This window comes from Marmota marmota, unplaced genomic scaffold, assembly GCF_001458135.2.
Source record: "Marmota marmota marmota unplaced genomic scaffold, marMar, whole genome shotgun sequence".
In the NCBI taxonomy this organism is placed as follows: Eukaryota; Metazoa; Chordata; class Mammalia; order Rodentia; family Sciuridae; genus Marmota; species Marmota marmota.
The window spans coordinates 28,994,889-29,016,703 of NW_026000185.1; the positions used below are offsets into that span (position 1 = coordinate 28,994,889).

Consider the following 21,815-nt stretch of genomic DNA (forward strand, 5'->3'; position numbering starts at 1 on the left):
GAGAGAGAGAGAGAGAGAGAGAGAGAAGAAAGATGAGGAGGATAAAAAAGAAGAGAATAGAATTAGAAGAAAAGGAGGAGAAGAAGGAGAGGAAGAGGAAGAAGAAGAAAAAGAAGAAGGGGGAGGGGAAGAAGAAGAGGAGAAGGGGGAAAGAAGGAAGAAAGGAGAGAAAGAAAGAAAGTGAAGGAGGAAGGGTCAACTAACTGTGACCCAAGTCCAGAGAAAATGACCAGCATTAATATCCTCAAGGTGATCCAAACAGTGAAAATAAAAACAAGGGCTGGGGATGTGGCTCAAGTGGTAGCGCGCTCGCCTGGCATGCGTGCGGCCCGGGTTCGATCCTCAGCACCACATACAAACAAAGATGTTGTGTCCGCCGAAAACTAAAAAATAAATATTAAAAATTAAAAAAAAAAAAAAGAAAAGAAAAACAAAAGACTTAAAAGCAACTCTCATACGTAAGTTCTAAGATACCAAATAAATAATGGTCATAATAAGAGTGAATGGGTGGGGAAATCTTATCAGGGAAATACAAACAACAACCATAACCAAGAAAAAAGCTATGGATGAAATTTTAGATCTGAAAAGTACATTATTTAGAAAATGAAATTTCACTGGATGAACTCAGCAGAAGATCGTAGATGTCAGAAGAGATCGTGAACTTGAAGACAGAGCAATAGAAATGATCCAGCGTGAAGAAGGGAGAAGAAACGGACAAAGCCTCAGTAATAATATCAAATAATCTAACATGTGTAAATGAAATCTCAGCAGGAGAGAAGGGAGCATGGGGCCAAAAAAATGAAGAAATAATAGACAGAAATTTCCTGACTTAGTTTAGGAAAACCCAGATGCCACCACAACGGAACCACATTGGCTTATAGATCCAGAATGCTCAAAGAACCATGGGCAGGATTAAGAAAACCCCACCCAGTAACATCATGGTCAAACTACTGAAAGAGTAGATAAAGAAAAATCTTGAAAACAAGATTTCCAGAGGAGGGGAAATCACATGAGAACTACAGACTTCTCACCAGAACCCATGGATGCCAAAAGACAATGGGACCACCCATCTTTTTAAAGTACTGAAAGAAAAAACTGTCTGTACATAATGAGGAACCCATTGAAAATGTTTTCCAAAAATTAATAGAAAATTAAATACTGGAGAGGATGTGGCAAAATCAAAACCTTCACACCTTGCTGGTGGGAATGTAAAATGGTGCAGCCACAATGAAAAATGGTTTGGCATCCAGGCATGATGACACATGCCTGTAATCTCAGAGGCTCGGGAGGCTGAGGCAGGAGCATCACAAGTTCAAAGCCAGCCTCAGCAACTTAGCAAGGCACTAAGCAGCTTAGTGAGACCCTGTCTCAAAATAAAAATAATAAATAAATAAAAGGGCTGGGGATGTGGTTCAGTGGTTAAGCATCCCTGGGTTTAATACTCAGTACCAAAAAGAAAACAGTTTTGCAGTTCTTCAACGAGTTAAGCATAGAATGACCATATCATCCTTCAATTCCAACCCTGGGTATACAAACAAAATGATTGAAAACAGGTGTTCAAACAAAACTTTATCCATGAATGTTCATAGCAGCACTATTCATAAAGTCAAAGGGTGAAACAACCCAAAGGCACATGAGTTGATGAATGGATAAACAGAAGATGGCCTTCCCATGCCACAGCACGGATGGACCTTCCAAACATGAGGCTCAGTCAAGCCAGTCACAGCAGCCACATACCCTGTGACTCTATTTCCATGAAAAAGCCAGAATAGGAAAATCCATTGATACAAAAAGCTCATTTGTGAGAGCCAGCCAGGGGCCGATGGGTAATGGGGATGAAGGGTGACTGCTCAGTGGTAAGATGAGTACGTCCTAGAATTGGTTGGATATTGGTCACAAAACCATGCAAAGATGCTTACTACCACTGATGGATGCATATTAAGATGGTAAACTTTGCATTGTGTGCTTATAATAAATAAATAAAAATTAAGGTCAAATAGATACTCAAGTATTTTTTACGCTGAAATAATTCATTCCAAGCAGATCTGCACTGCAAAAAAAAAAAAAAAATGCTGAAAGAACTTCTTGGGGCTGAGGGGTTAGGACATCAGAGGAAGGAAGAAATAAATGTCACCAGCAATGACAACTGGAGATTAAATAGAAGGGTTTCCCTCCCTCCTTTCACTTCTTTAGAAGACAATTGGACTATTTAATGCATAAATTGTGACTGTTGTTTTAATCAGCTTTTCATTGCTGTGACCAAAAGACCTGACAAGAACAATGCAGAGGAGGAAAAGTTTATTTGGTGCTCACAGTTTCAGAGGTCACAGTCCATAGATGACCAACTCCACTGCTCTGGGCCCAGGGTGAGACAGCACATCATGGCGGAAGATCATCATGGTGGAAGAGGGAAGAAGCTCAGGACGTGGCAACCAGGAAGCAGAGCGAGCTCCCCTCAGCAGGGATAAACCTAAGGCACATCCCAGGGACCTGCTTCTCCCAGCCACACGCTACCCATCTACAATTACTACCCAGCTAATTCATATCCATATGTTCATGCACCAGTCAGGCTAAGGCTGTCATAACCCAATTATTTCACCTCTACATTTTCTTGCATTGTCTCACATAAGAGCTTTTGGGAGACACCTCATATCTAAACTATAACAATACCGAATTGTGAAATTTACACTCTATTTACATTTGAAATATATAACAACAATGACACAAAAGAATGTGGGGGTGGACATATGGAATTGTACTATAAGTTCCACTTAACCTGAAAGAGTCCTATATATATCTAAATTTATCGTAATGAAGGATGCATATTATAATTCCTGGGAAAATTACTATAAAACAATACAGAGAAGTACAATGAAAAAAAATCGATCATGGAAAAATGCAATTTTCGCTTCCAGTCCTGTTAGGTTAATTCACAGTAAACTTGCTTTTCCACTGTGAAGAACCAAAAATTGGACAAAATTTGAAAAAAAAAAAAAAAGCTTTTACATATTTGATAAGAGGCAAGCAGAACAGTGATTGATAAGAGAAGGAGAAGCCGGGTGCAGTGGTGTACACCTGTGATCCCAGCAGCTAGGGAGACTGAGGCTGAGGCAGGAGGATCATGAGTTCAAAGCCAGCCTCAGCAATGGTGAGGTGCTAAGCAACTCAGTGAGACCCTGTCTCTAAATAAAATACAAAATAGAGCTGGGGACGTGGCTCAGTGGTCAAGTGCCCCTGAGTTCAGTCTCTGGAACCGAAGAAAGAGAGAGAGAAGGAGAAGAAACAAGATGAGTTTGGAGACACCTTCTGGACCTCAGCATGTGGCCGGAGAACTAGGTAGAACATGGTGATACCTCTGAACTGAAGAAAAGGAACTTGTGGCCAGGGAGGTAGAGGCAAATGTGGTGAGCAGAGTATCAGAGAGAAGAGACTTAGGAAGAAAGAGAATCCCACAAATCTGCATAAGATCAAAACTTATTGAACTGTATGCTTCTGATGTGTCAGTCATATGTATATAAAAAGAATATGTAGATTAAACCTCCATAAAGTGGATTTTAAAATGCATAAACAATTGTTAAGGTAAGAACAGAAAACATGTGTAGCCTTAAGTCTATTGAAGAAAATTAATTCATTACCAAAAACTTCCCATCAAAAAAACAACAACAAAAATAAAACTACAGGTCCAGATGATTTAATCGTGAATTCTATAAAATATTTAAGGAAAAAGTAATAACAATATACACCCACCCAAAAAAATGCTCTCAGAAAACATAGAAAGAAGGATTCTTTTTATGAGACTAGTCTGTTGACTTATAACCAAAACTCACAATGACATTACAAGGAAAAGAAAATCATAGATAAATATCAAATACAGAAAAGAGGATTTAAAAGGTCCGTTTACTAGTCCAAAACCAATATAATTTGCCACACTAACATAATAAAGGATTATAAAAACATATGACCATCTCAATATAGATGCAGAAGAAACATTCGACAGGATTCAGCACTTATTTGTGGTCAAAACACTTAACAAACTAAAAGTAGAAGAGAATATTATCACCCAGTAAATAAGAAAGAAAAATCTGCTGCTGGTATAATAGTTAACAGAGAAATACTGAGCACTCCCCCCATGATCAGAAAGGAGGCAAGTGTATCTGTTTTCACCACTTCTATTAAACATTTTCCTAGAAGTTCTAGCCAGTTCAATATGGCAAGAAAAATAAATTAAATACATATAAAGATTGGAAAGGAAGAAGCAAAAAATGCCTTTATTCACGGAAGACCTAATAATTTATGTAGAAAATCTGTTTTAGTGCCTTTCCCTGCCTAGTACTGAGGATTGAAACTAGGACCTTACACATGGTAGGCAAATGCTTTACCACTGATCTATATCTGCAGCCCCTGCACAGGAAATCCAAAAAACAAGATAAATAAGCTACCAATACTAATCAATGAACTCAGCAAAGTTTCAGATACAAGGTCAATATTTTAGAGTCTAATATATTGCTATATAGCAACAACAACAAAACCAAGAAAATTAAATTTTGAAAAGAAACTCATGTTTTAAAAAGCACCAGATGTATAAATATTTAGAAATGAATTTAAGAAAACACAAGCAAATCACCTACTCTGAAAATTAAAAAACAAAATTAAGAAAAATTAGAAGAGAGCTATACCATGTTCATGAATCAAAAGACTCATTAGTAAGATATCCATTCTTGGGGCTGGGGTTGTGGTTCTCAGTGGTAGAGTGCTTGCCTTGCATATGTGAAGCACTGGGTTTGATCCTCAGCACCACATTAAGTAAGTAAATAAATAAATAAATAAACAAATAAATAAATGTATTGTGTTCATCTACAACTAAGAAAAGAATTTTAAAAGGTATCCATTCTCCCCAAATAGGTCTATAAGTTCATCAAAATCACAATTATTTTACAATCCCAACAGATACTTTTCTATAGATATTAATAAGTTGATTGTAATATTATGTATAATTGCAACAGAATCAGAATGCTCAAAAGAGTCTTTAAAAAGAAATTATAATTACATATAATTTTACCCATGAGAACAGCCAAAATTGAAAAGATTAACAACACCAAATGTTGGCAAGAATGGGAGCAATTGCGACATACTTTATATGTGGGGGAATATAACATGGAAAAATGCCTTTGGAAAATAGTTTGGCTCTTTCATATAAATTTAAACGACCAATTAAAAATGGGCAACAGTCTTGAACAGACATTTCAGAAAATAGAAGAATAGATAATAGAAGAAGAGCTGGTAGACACATCAAAGAGGCATACAAAAAAGATGCTCAACATCATTAGTCCTCAGGGAAATGCAAATTCAAAACACAATGAGAAACCATTTCAATACCCACAAAAATGAATAAAATTAAAAAAAAGACTGACAGTTCCAAGTGTTGACAAGGAGGTGGGGCAATCAGAACTTAAAAGCCATTGGAAGATGCTGGTAGGAGTGCAAAATAGCAAAAGCCACGCTGGGAAACAATCTGTCTTTTTCTTCTAAAGTTAGATCTAGACCTCAACTTGACAAAATAGTGATCACTAATCCAATAAAATAATACCCTGTAAAACAAAGGAATAAGCCACAGATGTACATGTAAAACACGAAGCAATCTAAGAAACCATTTAGTGAAATAAACCATACATAAAAAAGTACGATTCTAGAGAACTTTATGATTCTATGTATTCAACAACAGGCAAAGCTGATATGATAGAAATCAAATCTGGAATTCTTTGGGGTGGGAATTTTCTGGAAGTTGAGAAATGTGTATTCATTTACCAAAACTCATCAAATGCACACTCAACATCTGTGCATTTATGTGTATGTAAATTTTATCTCATCTTTCAGAAAAGTAACATTATTTTTTAAATGGAAGCAACTTAGGAATTTTATAATAGAGATTTAGTTTAGTTCATAAATGATTACCCAAATCCTACAATTTGTAGAATTAATACCCAAATTCTATAACCACCAAAAATGATGCTTCGAAGGCTCTCTGTTGTTAGAAGAGGTATTCAGGGAAACCTATGTGACAAAAGAAAAAAAGTTCCCAAACCACATTTACAATACAAGTGATGTAAGCACAGGAAAAGGGCTACTTTTCACCTAAGGGAGGCTCCCAGTTACCTTGAGAGGGGTATGACAATTCCAGATGTTTCCATTTTTTATATACTGAACATGTACTGATGACCCTTAACTCCTTGATTTGTGATGGGGATATGTCCTGATAAACTTATCATAAGTTGAAAATATCACAAATAAAAAGTGCATTTAGTACACCTAACCTACTGGCCACCATGGCTTAGCCTGGCAACATGCCCAGGACACTTAGGTTAGCCCAAAGTTGGGAGAAATCATCTCACACAATATCACATGCAATTTATTGAATATGCATATAAAAAAAAAAAGCCAGGCACACACCTGTAACCCCAGTGGCTCAGGAGGCTGAGGCAAGAGGATCACAAGTTCAAAGCCAGCCTCGGTAACAGCAAGGCACTAAGCAACTCGGTGAGACCCTATCTCTAAATAAAATACAAAATAGGGCTGGGGATGTGGCTCAGTGGTCAAGTGCCCCTGAGTTCAATCCCCGGTAACCCCCCTCCAAAAAAAAAAATACCTCAAATGCTGGCTACCCACACATTGCACATTGTAGAGCCTCAGTTGTTCCTGCCCTGGTTACATAGCTGACTGAGAGCTGGGACTCACTGCCACAGACTCCAGCGCAAGGAGTGGTCTTATGGCAAATCCCTAGACCACGCAAGATGAGACCCAAATTCATAAGCACTGAGCGACAGTCCTAGTCCTCAAAGTAAGGTTTCTATGGAGCATGCCACTTTCACATCTTCAAAAAGTTGGAAAATTATTCTCATCATCGTAAGTCAGGGATCTATACTTCCGTTCATAATAAGGAAAAAATGATGCCTAGATACATAGATAAACACAGATACAGCTGACCCTAACGGCACACGGTGTTATGTTCTACAAAGTCACAGCAAATACTGAGTTAGCAAATACTGAGTTAGCGAATACCTAATCTTAGAGTTGGACTTCTGAAAGTCCCCAGCTGCGACCTTCCTCGCCAGCTGACAGTCACAAACCCTATTGTGCGTGTGCTTCTGTTTCAAGGCACCTCATTTAACACCTACTGTGGGTCCACGGACTTTGACCTGGTGGCCAACAGCACCATCGTGATATCTGAACAAAGCTCAGCTCCTATAGGTCTTCTCCTCGAGGCCCGCGGCACCTTCTTGTACTTAGGAACACCACATAAATCACCACGGAAAAGGACAAAATGTGGAGAACGTATCACTAAATAGGACACTCGTGTGTGAGAACTGGAGCAAGGAAGCAGAGGTCGCATCATTGGCCTCTTTGGGACACAGGTGGTGGGGGGGGCTCCGTGTTTTCACTGTCTGTCCACGTCTGGGAGTGACCCACTGGGAGCACTGACTTGAGGGCCACAAATGCATTTTAGCAAATAGATGAATGAGGATTTTCAAATCAGCATGGAGCTGATCTGTGAAGAGGAGCATACCCAGGCCCCAGACCTACACCCAGGGAAGGAGTCACATCTGAACCATAGCAAAACTCACTGGGTGACTGGATGGCCCCTCGTCACCCCTCAGGGTTTCCAAGAGAGGTACAAATGACAGCAAACATGAATGAAGGGTTAGGGCCCCCAACAACCATGTTAGGAATGTACCCAAAGTCCTGGGTGTGGCCTTGATTTAGGGTGCCATCTTTATTGGTTCATGTTTGGAAACGTAAAATCTTTTTTGTTTTTTGACCAGGGATTGAACCTAGGGGTGCTCAACCACTGAGCCACATCCCCAGCCCTTTTTTATATATTTTATATTTTTTTATATTTTACTTAGAGACAGGGTCTCACTGAATTGCTGAGGCTGGCTTTGAACTTGCGATCCTCCTGCCTCAGCCTCCTGCTGAATATAAAATCCTTCCAAGGGCTTCAGGAGCCCGTCCCACACTCCACCCAGGCCCACAGGGCCCCTGAATTCCTCAACGACCAACTCCCCCAGCTGGGGATGTCACAACCTCCTGACCGCAGCTGGGAAGGCACCTTGAGAGGCCACCCTCGTCCCCCATCCCGAGTTGGACACTTATCCCAAAGTGGGTGAGTCTGGAAGGTTCCTCAGCAGGGAGGGGCCTGCCGTGGCTCTGAGGCTGATGGTCTTGAGAGGGGTGAGAGGGGCAGGCAAGTCCTCACAATTAACCCACAAAACCCGGCTGTGTCTGGAGCGTGTTGATGATCGACATAATGTGGTCTGTCAGATAAGAACTTTCTCCTGGAGGGGAACCAAGCCCCCAGGGGCCTTTCACAGGTCCCACCCCTTGGCCCTGCCCCCTCTATGGGGTAGGACAGGCCCACAACCCCACTTCCCCGGCTTCCTGTCCCCGTGCTCAGGGCCTCTGGAGCAGCAGCCAGGGTTGTGCCCCCTGGTCCTCCCACCTGCCCAGAGTGACCTGCTGCCCTTAGCCATTCAGCCCCCAGTGATTATCCAAGACGGCCTAGCCTTCCAATGTCGTGGTAGGGCACCATCTCATGAGACTGCTGCTTGGTCTGAGTTGTCATTCATTAGGAATTTCATACAGCGCGGACCCTGCAAAGTTGGATGTCAACCTCCACAAAACTGGCGAGAATCCGGGGGTCTCAATGCAGTCAAGAGGATAACTCCAAAGTTCTGTGCCTAACAGGTGGAACTTGGTGACTTTTTTTTTTAATATTCTTTTTTAGTTATCAATGGACCTTTATTTTTATTTATATGTGGTGCTGAGGATCGAACCCAGGGCCTCACACATGCTAGGCCAGTGCTCCACCACTGAGCCACCACTCCAGCCCCAAACTTGGTGATCTTATTTAAGGTCCTTCTTTTATATTGGCTGACTTTAATCTTTTTTTCTTTTTTTGCTGCAATAAACCATAAACAATGGGCAGATGGGTAGACGGGAGGAAAGATGGTCAGGTAGGTAGATGGAGGGATGGATTGAGGGGTAGATACCTTAGCTTCTCTGATCTTTCGAATCAGCTTCGATATACTGCTGGTTCCTTCAAAGAAAAGTCACTATCTACTTCCATGAAATTTATGATGTAAACATTTTGAGACGTGAAGACTTCCCTCGGTAGTTTGTTCATTGGTTCAATAAAGAGAATCTCAAGAGAGGTTTTAAAATAGGATGCCCCAGCCCCACAGTGGTCTCTGGGGGAGGAGGAAGGGCCCCAGGTGAGCCAGGCAAGGTTACTCTCAGAACTAGCCCGTCCTGCAGGGTGGGGTGACATGGGGGGTGGCAGACAGGAGAACACGGGAGACGCTGGTGACGGGACTCAGGTGGAGTTCCGAGCCCTGGAAGCGGAGATGAGCCCAAGTCCTTCTGATGTTAAGAGAAGCCCTCCAAAAATAGGCCTCGGTGGGAGGCGCCCAGAGGGGCCCACCCCACATTTTGCTGGGTGGTGCCCAGCACTGCTCCTGCTGTTGACCGTGGCAAACGGCTTGGAAGTTACTTAAGGGTAAAGTGACAACCCTCCTAGAAACACCTGCCCCCTCACCCCTTGTGGAATCCAGACAGCAGGTCCTCTCTGTTCTCTTGGGGGACCAAACACCTCTGCCCATGGCCGTGGCACTGACAGGAAAAGCAGGTCCATGTCCTGCCCTGGAAGGTCTCAGGTGTCCACAGGAACATGGTGGGAGCGGTGGTCATTCAGCACATGGGGTACGCTGGGTCCTGTCTACCTGGGAAGCCCACATCCTCACACCTGCTCACCTCCTAAGTCCCCCTGAGGACTGGCCCAGGTCTGCTCTGTGCACCCCAACAAGCACAGACAGCTCCCCCATCCCAGGATCAGGCACCTCAAAACTCAGGAAGGGCCGCACCTGTGGACCCCTTTATGTCCAGCTCCTTCCTGATGCTCTGCTCCGGGCCATGGGCCCTGGAAGCATCACCATCATTATGACTATTGCCATTTCCCTTGCTGTCATCTGTAACCCAGTTTTAGGTCATTTACAATAAACGCACAGGCAGCATCGACCTAACAAGAGAAACTCATAATCCGTTTTCAGCTACATGGCTGCAAGTTTTTCTAACCTTCAGAAGGGGAGGTGTCTGGAGGCTCTCAGATTCCACCAGCCACAGATCAAAAAGATTCAGAAAAACAATCGCGTCTTTAAGCAACATGTACAGACTTTTTTTCTGTGCAGCCCAATAACTATTTGCGTAGCTTCAGGCATTATGAGCCATGTAGGGAGACTTAAAGATACAGGAGGAGGGGTGGGGCCTCTGTGCATATACTGCCCCATTTAAATAAGACCAGAGCACCCAGGGATTTGGGAATCTGCAGAGGATCCTGGGAACAACCCCCACCCCATGGATCTAAGAATGACAGTATACACATATTTTAAAACAGAAGTTAGGCCAGGCGCAGTGGTGCACGCCTATAATCCAGTGGCTCGGGAGCCTGAGGCAGGAGGATTCCAGAGTTCAAAGCCAGCCTCAGCAATGGCAAGGCACTAAGCAACTCAGTGAGACCCTGTCTCTAAATAAACCACAGAATAAGGCTGGGGATGTGGCTCTGTGACCAAGTGCCCCTGAGTTCAATCCCCAGTACCAAAAAAAAAAAATTAAAAATAAACAATAATAAAACATAAGTTAGGAGCTGGGCATGGTGGCACACACCTGTAATCCCACTAACTCAGGAAGCTGAGGCAGGAAGATCTCCAGTTGGAGGCCAACCTGGGTAAGTTAGCAAGACCCTGCCTCAAAACACAAAATGAAAAGGGCTGGGGTTGTGGCTCTGTGGCAGAGCACCTGGCTCCTATCAGTACAAAAAATAATAATAATGATAATAAGTTAAATAATAAAAAATGAGACAATAATTTTGTCAACAAGTCCACATGGAGGATAACTATTGTCTCCAAATACAAAACTGACCACTGGGCCTCCTTCCTGCTGGACTAACTCTATGGGGAACCAGGTGACTGTTTTTCCTGTTGTGAGTGTGACGGGGACCTGCCCTGCCGTCCACCTCTGACCCACCTGTGGCTCTTTTCAGATCTCCTGGGCTCCAGAATCAGGCCGAGCTGGGGCCCCGGGGTTTTGGAAGGTGCTGGTCTGGCCCATCCATCCGTCCTCCCTCTGAGGACCCAGGACAGCTAGCTGAGACCCATCTGCAGCTGTCCCCCAGGTCTCCTGGTGTTTGCCTCATTCTATAAAATCCGTAGCCTCAGCCTGGTGGCCCTGGTCTGCATTTTCTCAGACCCACGTGCCCACGGAGCCTGCCCCAGACCTGGGCTTGGCGGAGCCGGGGAGGCAGGAGGAGGCTGTAAATCCAACCCCTTTACCCAGCCCGGGCCCCGGAGGCTCCTCCAACTCTCACCTGGGTGGTACCCTGGGAGGACCCCCTCGTGCCCAGGGCAGGGTGGGCAGCTGCACCCTGGCTGGCCAGACCAGAGTGTTGAGGTCAGTGTTGGGAAAAGGAAAGAATTTCACATTAGAAACCACCTGTGGAAAGCCAAGGGCAGTGGGGAGCAATGCCCACGGCCCCCACGGCCAAGCCTGGCCATGCCCTGTCCCCCAGGCGCCCCGCACCCTGGCAGACTTACCCTCCTCACAGTTGCTCCCGGTAAAGCCAGGGCAGCACCTCCACTCCAGCGCCGTCACCGTGCGGTAGGACACCCTGTACGTGGGCCTGATGAGAGCCCTGTAACTAACACAAGGACAGTGTCACTGAGGCCTGCGCTCCTGCCCGCCTGCCCCCAATGCCTCCTGCAAAGACCGCCCAGGTGGCTTTTCCCACCCGAGGGTCTGGGAGGCTCCCTGGACAGTGGACCCATGGCCCTGGCTCTGTGCACGCCAGCTATGTGGCCCCAGGCAAATCACCAGCCCTCTCTGTTTCCGCTGCCATCTAAAGGGTCTACAACTCTCCACATGTAGCCTCCTCTAGGGGGGCAATGCATATGACTGAGCAAGATATGAGTAGGGAAAAGGGTCAGACCATCAGGACCTGCAGAACTTCAACCACGCTCAACCCCCAACTCCACCCCTTTACCGATCGTTATTCCCTTTGCTTGATTCACCCAGTGAATACCTAAGGAGTGTCCTCTGGGGCTAGACTGCAGTCACAGACATAAAACAGGCATGTGGGTCACAGTGGCACTTGCCTGCAATCCCAGCAGCCCAGGAGGCTGAGGCAGGAGGATGACAAGTTCAAGGCCAGCCTTACCAACTTCATGAGGTCCTAAGCAATTTAGTGAGACCCTGTCTTAAAACCAAAAGGGCTCAGTGGGTAAGTGCCCCTGGGTTCAATCCCTGGGACCAAAAATAAACCCCACGGTGCTCATTCTAGCAGAGGCCCTCTGAAGCACAGCAGTGAGACCTTCCCAGCCATAAAAAAAGTTTCTGCTTTTAAAAAAATTTTTTTAAAAACCTTAAAACATTTAAATTTAAAAATTTAAATAAAATTAATAAAAATTAATTAAAAAAAAAGAAGAAAAATCTCCTGGAAAATATTATGTAACCCCTGGGTGGAGTTTCCCCCGACACCAGTTCAGAAATCACAAATCAGTCTGATACTATTCTGTGAAACTCCCCAGAAGAGCGAGTGTGGACTGACAGACAGATTTCAGGAGGACCCTCGACTTCGCTCGGATCATCATGACTGTGTTGCTGGATCGTGCCACAAAATTTCCTCTTTAAAACAAAACTGCACGACCCCCAAAATTGAAATCTGCTGACCCGGAGCCCCCCATTGGGTGTAGGGAGAGATGACTGACTAACGGTGGCAGCCGTGTGCCTGCCCAGAGATGCCCTGGGAGCCGGGGACACGTCTGAAACCGGACTTTGGAAACCACAGCACAGATGGTGGAGAATCCCGTGGCGCTGGCTTCCCCCTGAGGCCCCTCTGAGCTGTTCCACAGGTTCCTGGCAAAATAGCTCCAGGAGGCATCTTCTAGGGGACCTCGGAGGCCACTGGTCATCGGGTACAGGTAGGGAAAGGACAGGAGCAGGGGACAGGAAGGCGTGGGAGAGCCACAGCACCAGGTCACCCCTTCTTAGCCAGGGACCTGGGGACGTATGGTGGGTACATGAGCCTGGGTCCAAGGAGGGCAATGACACGAGTGCTCCATAAACACGCTCACACACACACTCGCCAATGCTCTTGCGCTCACATACGCTCCTCACACTCACGATATGCAGGACACTCGTGTTCTTGCACAAGCACCCGCTCTTACACCAATACTCTCAGCTCACTCACACTGCGTCCACATTTGCTCACCTGTGGTTGCACATTTATGTGCACACCCTGTGCACACACTCATGCATGCACGATTCACATTCACACAATCAAATAAACACTCGTGCACATGCATTAACACAACTCACCGCTCATGTTCACGCTCTCACGTGGCCACACACACTCACTTGCCCTCTTACACACTCACACTAGCACACTCTCAGAACTTGCACACCCATGCATCCTCCTCATGCTCACGCCCTTCCTGGGGCCTGACAGGCCTCCCTGCTCCGTGGCAGGATGCTAACGTGGGTCCTGTCCAACGGCCTCCCCAAGCCTGAGAGCCACATCACGAGTGCCCCGGCCCAGGGCAGGGGCAAGGGCAGCCAGGCAGGAGTGGCCACCGCCCATGAGGCCAGGCCACCCACCTCTGCCAACACTGCTCCAGGCTGCATAAAAGAAAGTGAAGAATTCATGGTGGGGCAGGTGCCTATCCCCAGTGGGGGGTCTCCTCGGGGACACATTGGCATGCATCCTTCTTTCCTTCCTCTTTGCATAAAGCACAACACAGTCCCCTTAAAATGAATCAGACGCTTGCGTGAAGGGGCCAGCTGGGCAGTATCACCCTCTGCTGTCTGGCAAAGCTGTGAGTGGGTCTGATGTCGGCCCGCTGGGGGGCCCCAGCCTCTCCCGGAGGGAGCAGGACTTGGTGGTCTTAAGAGGGGCTCTTCACGTGAAGGCCACCTGGAGCAAGGTGACCCAGCAGGGAGGAGGATCCCTGGTAAGTCGGAGGCCAAGAGCAGGTCATGAGCCGGCAGCCAGGGCAGAGAGTCTTGCAAAGGGAAGTGCCCAGGCTGGGGGTGGGTGTCAAGCCTGGAGACTCAAGAACAGCCTGAGAAGCCACCCCCAGGGGCCCACCACCAGGTGACGACAAAGCCACGAAGGACCTTGCCAACTCTTTCCTCTGCTTGGCCCCCTCCTGCCCCTAATCAGTTTCTGCAAATGAGAAGTGAAAACTGAGAGAAAGGGACCCATGACACCCTTTGCTACTGCAGGTCTCCAGCCAGAAGAGGGTCCAGCTGCAAGAGGGGAGAAACCTTAATTTAGATAAAAGAGGCAGTTTCTTGAAATAAGATGAACTAAGTGACTAGAAAATCTTCAGACTCTGTCCAGGGTTGATGTCCAGGTCAGGGGAAAGGGTCATTGATAGTTCTCAGACTGCTGGTGACACCATCGGGTGCCTCCCATGTACAGGCAGGACAAGCCGGGCAGCGGGGACAGGAGTCAGCTTCTGACTCCGCCCCTAATTCACTGTGCTAACGTGCACGGTGACCTCCCTGAGCCTCTTTCCTGGATGAGGATACTGTGGGGACCCAGATGCCGGGGATGAGGCTTTGACAATGGAGACGGTTGCTCAGACACAGATCTGATCGCATCCCTCTGAGTAGCCTCACGGTGGCAGGGAGAGAGTCCAGGCTGCTCAACCACATGCACCAGTCCTTCCAGGTGGGACAGACCCCTCTGCCCTCTGTGTCACATGCTGTCACCCTTCAGCCCTTGGGTGATAATGTGGCAATAATAATAGACAATGAAAAATAGATGTCCCTGAGCCCTCAGGGAGTGCCGGGCCCCAGGCTGAGTGGGCTACACCGTTGTCATCCATAACTTATGGATGAGGAAACAGAGGCACAAAGAGCTTAAGGAACTTTCTCAAAGTCTCAAATGCCGAAAGGTGGGGGAATAAGAATCAGTCCAGGCAGAATCAGTCCCACGCCCAGTAACTTCAATTTGTCTTTGTTCAGTGAAAAGGAACAATTTTCTTTCCAATACCCATAGGAGAACCCCAACATTCCAAAAAAGCTCTCTTCCTGTCCCTCCTTCTTGGGTTACAGCCCTGGTCTGTGCCCCTCCAGGACCCCAAGGCTGTGGAGGAAGCAGATGGACCACAAAGTGCAGGTGCAGGACCCACCAGTAGGTGGCGCTGCTCTACCAGCCCAGCGGGCCCAGGCTCAGCCTAGCAGACCCTAGGGTGCCACCAGGGTGCCACCAGGGTGCCCAAGACAGGTTCATCCTTGGTGGTCCATCTCCTAGTCTGAGCAAGAACCTGAGGGGCCTTTGCCTTCCTGCCTCCACAAAGAACTGGCTCGTGCTGTTGGGGTCCAGTTGGCAAACTTTCTAAAATGCTGATTCAGTTTGCTGACAGCTATATCTCAAAGTTTCCATGATTACCGCACACTAAAGACCAAACCCTTCTGGTCAGATAACAAGGCACGGCCTACCTTCTGACCCTCACCTCCTTCCGCAGTCACCAGCCAGGGCTCCTACCACCGCCACACAACAAAAAGCCCAGATGCCCTGTGCTCTTGCGGCCACCATTGCAAGTACAAGCTTCTCTGCTGACATTCTTGTTCAAGTCTTTATGAGAACACATTTCCATTTCTCTAGGGTATATGCTTAGGAACAGAACTGATGTGTTTCCTCCTTTTTTGCTGCCTGAGAAAAATCTCACAGAGCCTTCAAGTTGTGTCCCAGATGGCCTCTCCTCTGTGAAGCAACCCTGCCCCCTGACCAGAGTGGATGGCTTCTCTCTCCCTCCTCCCACACATGGGGTCCAGAGCTTGGTTACAATCCAACACTCGTGCATGCACCCAGCAAACACTTGCCAAGAGCCCGCTTTGTGCAGACCCCAGGAACACGAGAATGAGCAAGACAGGCACGTGCCAGAGCACGAGGCTATTGGGGACAACCGACACACATCACATAATCGTGCAGGTGAACCTACGTGATTGCACGCAGGGTAAGTACCATGAGGCAAAGTACTAAGTTCATTCCTCATTTTTATAGTGGATTTTCTCCTTGTTATTAAACATAATGGGCGTGCAGCCAAAAAGATAAACCCAGTGAGGATCTCAATGAGCCTCTAGCCATGTGCACACCAGAATTCCCACTCCTTCAAAAATCCCCCTCACCCCACTTCTCTTGGCCCTAGAGGTAATCATTTTCTGACTTCTCTCATCATGAATTCATTTTGCCTGTTCAAGAACCTCTTATAAATGGAAAATTACAGTATGTGCTCTTTTGCATTGGCCTTCTTTCACTCATCCATTATGTCTGAGTTCCATCCATTCCATTAGATGGCGTGATATTTTGTTCTTTTTTATTGCTGAATAATATTCCATTACACAAATAAGACAAATGATTGGATTATAATTTGTTCATTCTCCTGCTGATGGACATTTGGGTTGTTTCCAGTTTTCAGCTATGATGAGCAAAGATGCTATGAACATTCTTGTACAAGTCTTTATGAGAACACATTTCCATTTCTCTAGGGTATATGCTTAGGAACAGAACTGATGGTCCAGAGAATCAATTGCCACCCAACTTTAGTAGATATTATGAACAAGTTTCCAAAACCTGTTTTGGAAGCCAGAAATTGAGCAAAGCCCTCACTAGAAATGGAATCGGGAAGAACCTTACATGCCATTCAGCTTACATGCCTAGCTGTAGTGTGTGAGAGTTCCAGTTGCTCCACATCCTTGCCAACATTTGATATTGTCAGTCACTTTCATTTTATCCATTCCTGGGCTTATGTGGTAATCTTTCATTATTGTTTTCATTTGCAATTCCTGATGACTAAATAAGGTTGAGTCCCTTTTTGTGTTTTCTGTTTGGCTATCTTCAAGTCTTATGCCCACTTCTAAATTGGGTTTTGTATCTTTCCCTTCTTTTGGTGTTTTATTGACTTGCATGACTTAGCTTTTTTAATTTGTCGATTATGTGTATGAGTATGTGAATATATAAGAAGAATATATTAAAAAGAACAGAAGTGAGCCATTCGTATATTTTAGATCTGCAGCTGTGGATTCAGCCAATGTGATTGAATATATTGGGGGCAGGGGGATTGCACCTGTACTGAATATGTGCAGACTTCTTCTTGGTATCCTTGTAAAGAGACATCCAAGACAGATCCTCTTTCTCTCAACCTGCACATACACCAAAGGCTGTGTAAAGACACAGTGAAAAAGTGGCCATGTACGACCCAGGAAATGGAATCGGATGGAACCTTGATCTTGGACTTCCAGCCTCCAGATCGATGAGAAAATTAATTTGTTGCAGACCATGGCTCCCCAGTCTACGGCATTTTTATGGCAGCCTGATCCGACTAATATAAATCAGTAAATTAAACCAAAAAAAAATGTGTACTCTGATGAGATAAATAAGAACAAATGAATGGAAAGTTATGCTATGTTGATGGACAGGAATACTCATGGTCATTAAGGTGTCCATTCAGTACAAATGGATCTATAGATACAATGTAACCCTTATAAAAATCCTAGTGATTTTTTTTTAATTGACAAGGCAATTATAAAATCTAAGGGACCGCACAGAACGTGGAACACCAGAGTCTGTGTGGCTGGCGCTCACCGTGCGACAGCATCGGGAGGCAAAGGAATCAGCCATGGACCTCCGCCCCAGCCTCCAGGGGCTGCTCACCTGCCTCCCACCCCAGCTGAACCCAAGAAGTCAGATGAGGCTTCTCTGATTCTCTCAGGAGATGATTTTAACGCAGACCTTTCTTCCCTGAACACTTCCTACAAAACCCAAGTCCTTAGTTTGGCCATGGGGACTTATAAGATATGGCAGTGCCCACTCTGGCCACCTCCCTGCCTGCCCTTCCCCACCCCCTCAGAACTCCAGCAGCCACATCAGGGATTGCTCTTCCCTCTGCCCCAGACCAGCTGCAGACTAGGGGCTCAGAGGAGCCGCCGCCTCCTGTGAGATGCCGCCCACCCGTGGCTTGCTGGACGCCCTTGGTTTACTCCATCAAAGAACCCAGACTTCTTTTCCAAGCACTTATAATTATACACCAACCTGTGCAATTATTGTCTGATGTGTCTCTCCTCCACCAAGTCGATGGCCCAATGCAGGCCTAGCTCAGGGTGGCTACATGTTTATTCTTTTAAATATATTCTCCTCTGTGTACATTCCTATTTGCATATCATCAACAAATAAAAAAAAAAGACAAATCAACAAGAAAAAAAACACGATGCCCTTTTATGTGCTCAATAAAGATTGGTGGGATGAATGGAACCACGGATGAGCAGGTGACACCCCCCCCCACAGCCCTCTAAGGACATGGAGGTTCCCAAGGAGGTCAGGGTGCTCAGCTGGGCACAGCTCTGAAAACTCAGGGCACAGGGAGGAGGAGCAGGGCACAACTGCCTCCACCAGGAGGGGCTGGAAGAAGCTTTCAGTATGGGGGACCCTTGAGCGAGTTTGCTGAGAGGGCAAGAAAGTGGCAGCTCAGAGGGCCCAGATGTCCCTGTTCTGAGTGTGCTTGGTGCATCTGGGGAGCAGGGTTTTTTGATGTGCTGATGGAGCAGCTCCCCAGGGTCAGGCTGGGAAAATTCTGGGAAGTAGGCAAGGAGGCTAGACTCAGTCTGTGGACATTGGATTGACCAGAGCTTTCCCAGTTTTCTGAGTCATGATCTTAAACAGTAATTTTTTTTCCCCCTTGGTACTAGGGGGTTGGACCCAGGATGCTTAACCGATGAATGACATCCTCAGCCCTTTTTATTTTATTTTTTTTATTTTGAAACAGGTCCTCCCTAGGTTGCTCAGGGCCTTGTTAAATTGCTGAGGCTGGCTTGAACTCGCAACCCTCCTGCCTCAGCCTCCTGAGCGGCTGGGATCACAGGCGTGCTCCACAGCACCCCACGAGCAACAAAATATTTAAAAGCTGCACATATTAATGCATAGGGCTGGGGCTGGGGCTCAGTGGTAGAGCGCTCGCCTAGCACGTGCAAGGCCCTGGGTTCGATCCTCAGCACCACAAAAAAACAAAGGAACTGTGTCCATCTACAACTAAAAAAATAATGATAAATTAAAACAAGAAAACAGAAGACCCCATGTGGCTTCGCTGCCTCACAAAACAGCCTCGTGTCCCGCTTGGGAGCCTGTTCCTCTCAGCCACGGGGAGGCCACCAAGGGCTGCAAAGTGCCGGGGCCTCGTGATCTGCTTTTAAGAGGCCTGGCAGGAAGGGGAGAGAGAAGGGAAGCAGCGAGGGCCCTGGGTGGGAAAGAAGGACCCAGCAGGGATGAGTGGCCCCGAGGCCATGGAGAAGCGCAAGTCACGCTCCAGGCTGTAAAGTGACACGGGCTCGTAGAACGGGGTCGCAGACAGAGCCGGGGTGCACCCTCATCTGCTGGACGAGGAGCTGCCTCTGCAGAGCCCTCAGGCACAGATGGCCCTGACCCTCTTCCTGCCCCCGGGAGCCTCTGAGGTCCCCCAAGGAGCTGCTCCCAAAGCTCGAGGTGTGCAACCAGAGGAGACGGACGCCCGGAGCCTGGTCTCGGGCTGCAGCTGCCCGGCGACTGTCCTCTGGAAGTTTACAGCCAGGTCCTGGGGGTCCCCAAAGGCAGCTCTGGGTGCACGAGGGCCCATGAAAGGAGATCTGAAGAGAGGGCCCCCAGGAGGGATGAGGCGTCCATTCCTGGGGTGGCAGGGGGGTCAACAGAGGCCACTGTCCTCTGGCCTCCAAAGGAGAGGTCCCCCGTGCATCAGGAGGCCCCCGGTGGGTGCAGGGGCAGTGCCATGGTCACGCCGATGCTGGCTCAGGCCTACTCTGCCCAGAGACCTGGTCCAGGGGAGCCTGGCGCCCCCTCCCTTGCTGGGGCCGACCCTGCTCCTGCATGGCCTCCGCTTCCTCGCCAGGGACCACCATGACGAGGGACTCCCTGGGAGGTACCGAGACAGGCCAGAGACGCAACAGGAAACAGGGTGGGAGTCACAGAGAGGGAGAAGGAGATTATTAATCTCCTGATTAAGAGCAGCCCGTGGCCCACAGGGAGGAGGGGCTGTCCCTCTGCGGTTCTGAGGCAGGAGGAGGGGGCTCTGGCCTCTGGCCTCTCCAGCCTTCAAGCCAGCTCCTAAGTGCCAGGGGGAGGGGACAGTGGCCTCAGCGGGCAGCCAGCCTCTCACGCAGGCCTCCCTCCCCTTAGCCCAGGACCACAGGCTGCTGGGGGTGGGGGCAGGGCCGGGGATGTGCAGCCGGGACAAGCTGCCCCTGTTGGGGAAGTGGCCCCAGGGCAGGAGGAGGAGGAGGGGCAGGAAGAAAGGCCTTGTCTTAAGAAAATGTTTAAATCCTGGACTTGGCCTAGCCCAGGCGGGCACCCCCCAGCAGCAGGCAACCCAACCCGGGGCGGGAGGGAGGCTCGCTGGCAGGGGCGCCTGGAGGAGGCCGAGAAGCCCGGAGAGTTCCGGCCACCCCCTCCCTCACACATCTGGAAAAGGTTGGCTCTAATGCCATCAAAGGCCTCGGAGGGCCAGGGAGGCAGCCAGGGCAGGGGGGCTGGCGAGGAAACTTAACCCCCGCGTCCCTGGGCCCGTCCTCCTGCTCTGATGGAGGGGCTGGGCAGGGCCAAGGGCAGCATGCTCCACGCCTGGCATCCCCCTGCCCGAACAGGGTACCACCACCTTGGAGCAAGAAACGGGGTTCTCTCCATGTCTTGGAAAGGGAAACCCAGGCACAGGGAAGGAGGCCAAGCCTGTCTTCTCTGCCTTCAGCTTCCCAGCAGGTTCTGACACACACATGCACTCACAAGCACGTGCGCACACATGCATGCACACACAAACAGGCACCCGCATGCGTACACCTGCACATATCTGCACACACACACACAAATGCATGCACACAAAAACAGGCACACACGCATGCACACGCATGCACGCACACACTGTCAGGAAGGGCTGTGTCCTGGCGCTGCCTTGACTCTAACCCTAACCCAAGTGAACAGATGAACAGGTGATCAGAGAACTTAAGCCGCAAGGCCACCGTCCCCAGGGCACCCAGGCCAGGGCAGGCAGGAGCTCCTGCTCTCATTCACACCATGATGGTGACTGGCAGGGCACCCAGCATGGCTCTGGGCCTCGTGCTGGTCTGTGGTCATTAGTTTGGGTGACGTCCTCGCCCCTACCTCTGTTATACACACACTACAGAGATTCCAATAAAAAAATCACACAAAGGAGCTGGGCGTGGGGGCTCATGCCTATAAACCCTGCCGCTTGGGAGGCTGAGGCAGGAGGGTCAGGAGTTCAAATCCAGCCTCAGCAACTTAATGAGGCCCTAAGCAACTCAGCGAGACCCTGTCTCTAAATAAAATATTAAAAAGAGCTGGGGATGGGGCTCAGTGCTCTGGCACCCCTGGGTTCCATCCTTGGTACCAAAAAAAAAAAAAAATCACAGAAGGGAAAAATCCATACAGAAAACCTCCTACTTGACCCCCATCCACTGCGGACACCCTGTTGGCATCTCCACATGGCCAACACAGGGCTGTCGCTTTCCACCTCTCGGGCCTGATCCCCTTCCAGTGTCTCATCTCAGTGAATGGCATGCCCAGCCTGCAAGCTGCTAAAGAAGAGAAAACTAGGGGCACCCCTGGCTGCTCCCTGACATTAAGTGATGTGACACTCCCGGCCCCTCGGCTTCCAGGGGGCCTCCTTATCCCAGCCCCAGCCCCCACAGGAGCCCCGTCACCTCGTCAC

At 47.9% G+C, this 21,815-nt stretch overlaps 1 protein-coding gene across 1 annotated transcript in view; it reads right to left on the minus strand.

Annotated features, from left to right (window-relative positions):
• Positions 1 to 21,815, minus strand: part of Col26a1 (collagen type XXVI alpha 1 chain) — a 128,814-nt gene that overhangs the window by 64,603 nt on the left and 42,396 nt on the right. Inside the window, exon 3 of the mRNA XM_015491464.2 lies at positions 11,640 to 11,737. Coding sequence (XP_015346950.2) covers positions 11,640 to 11,737 — 98 coding nt within the window. The remainder of the gene's footprint in view (positions 1 to 11,639; positions 11,738 to 21,815) is intronic.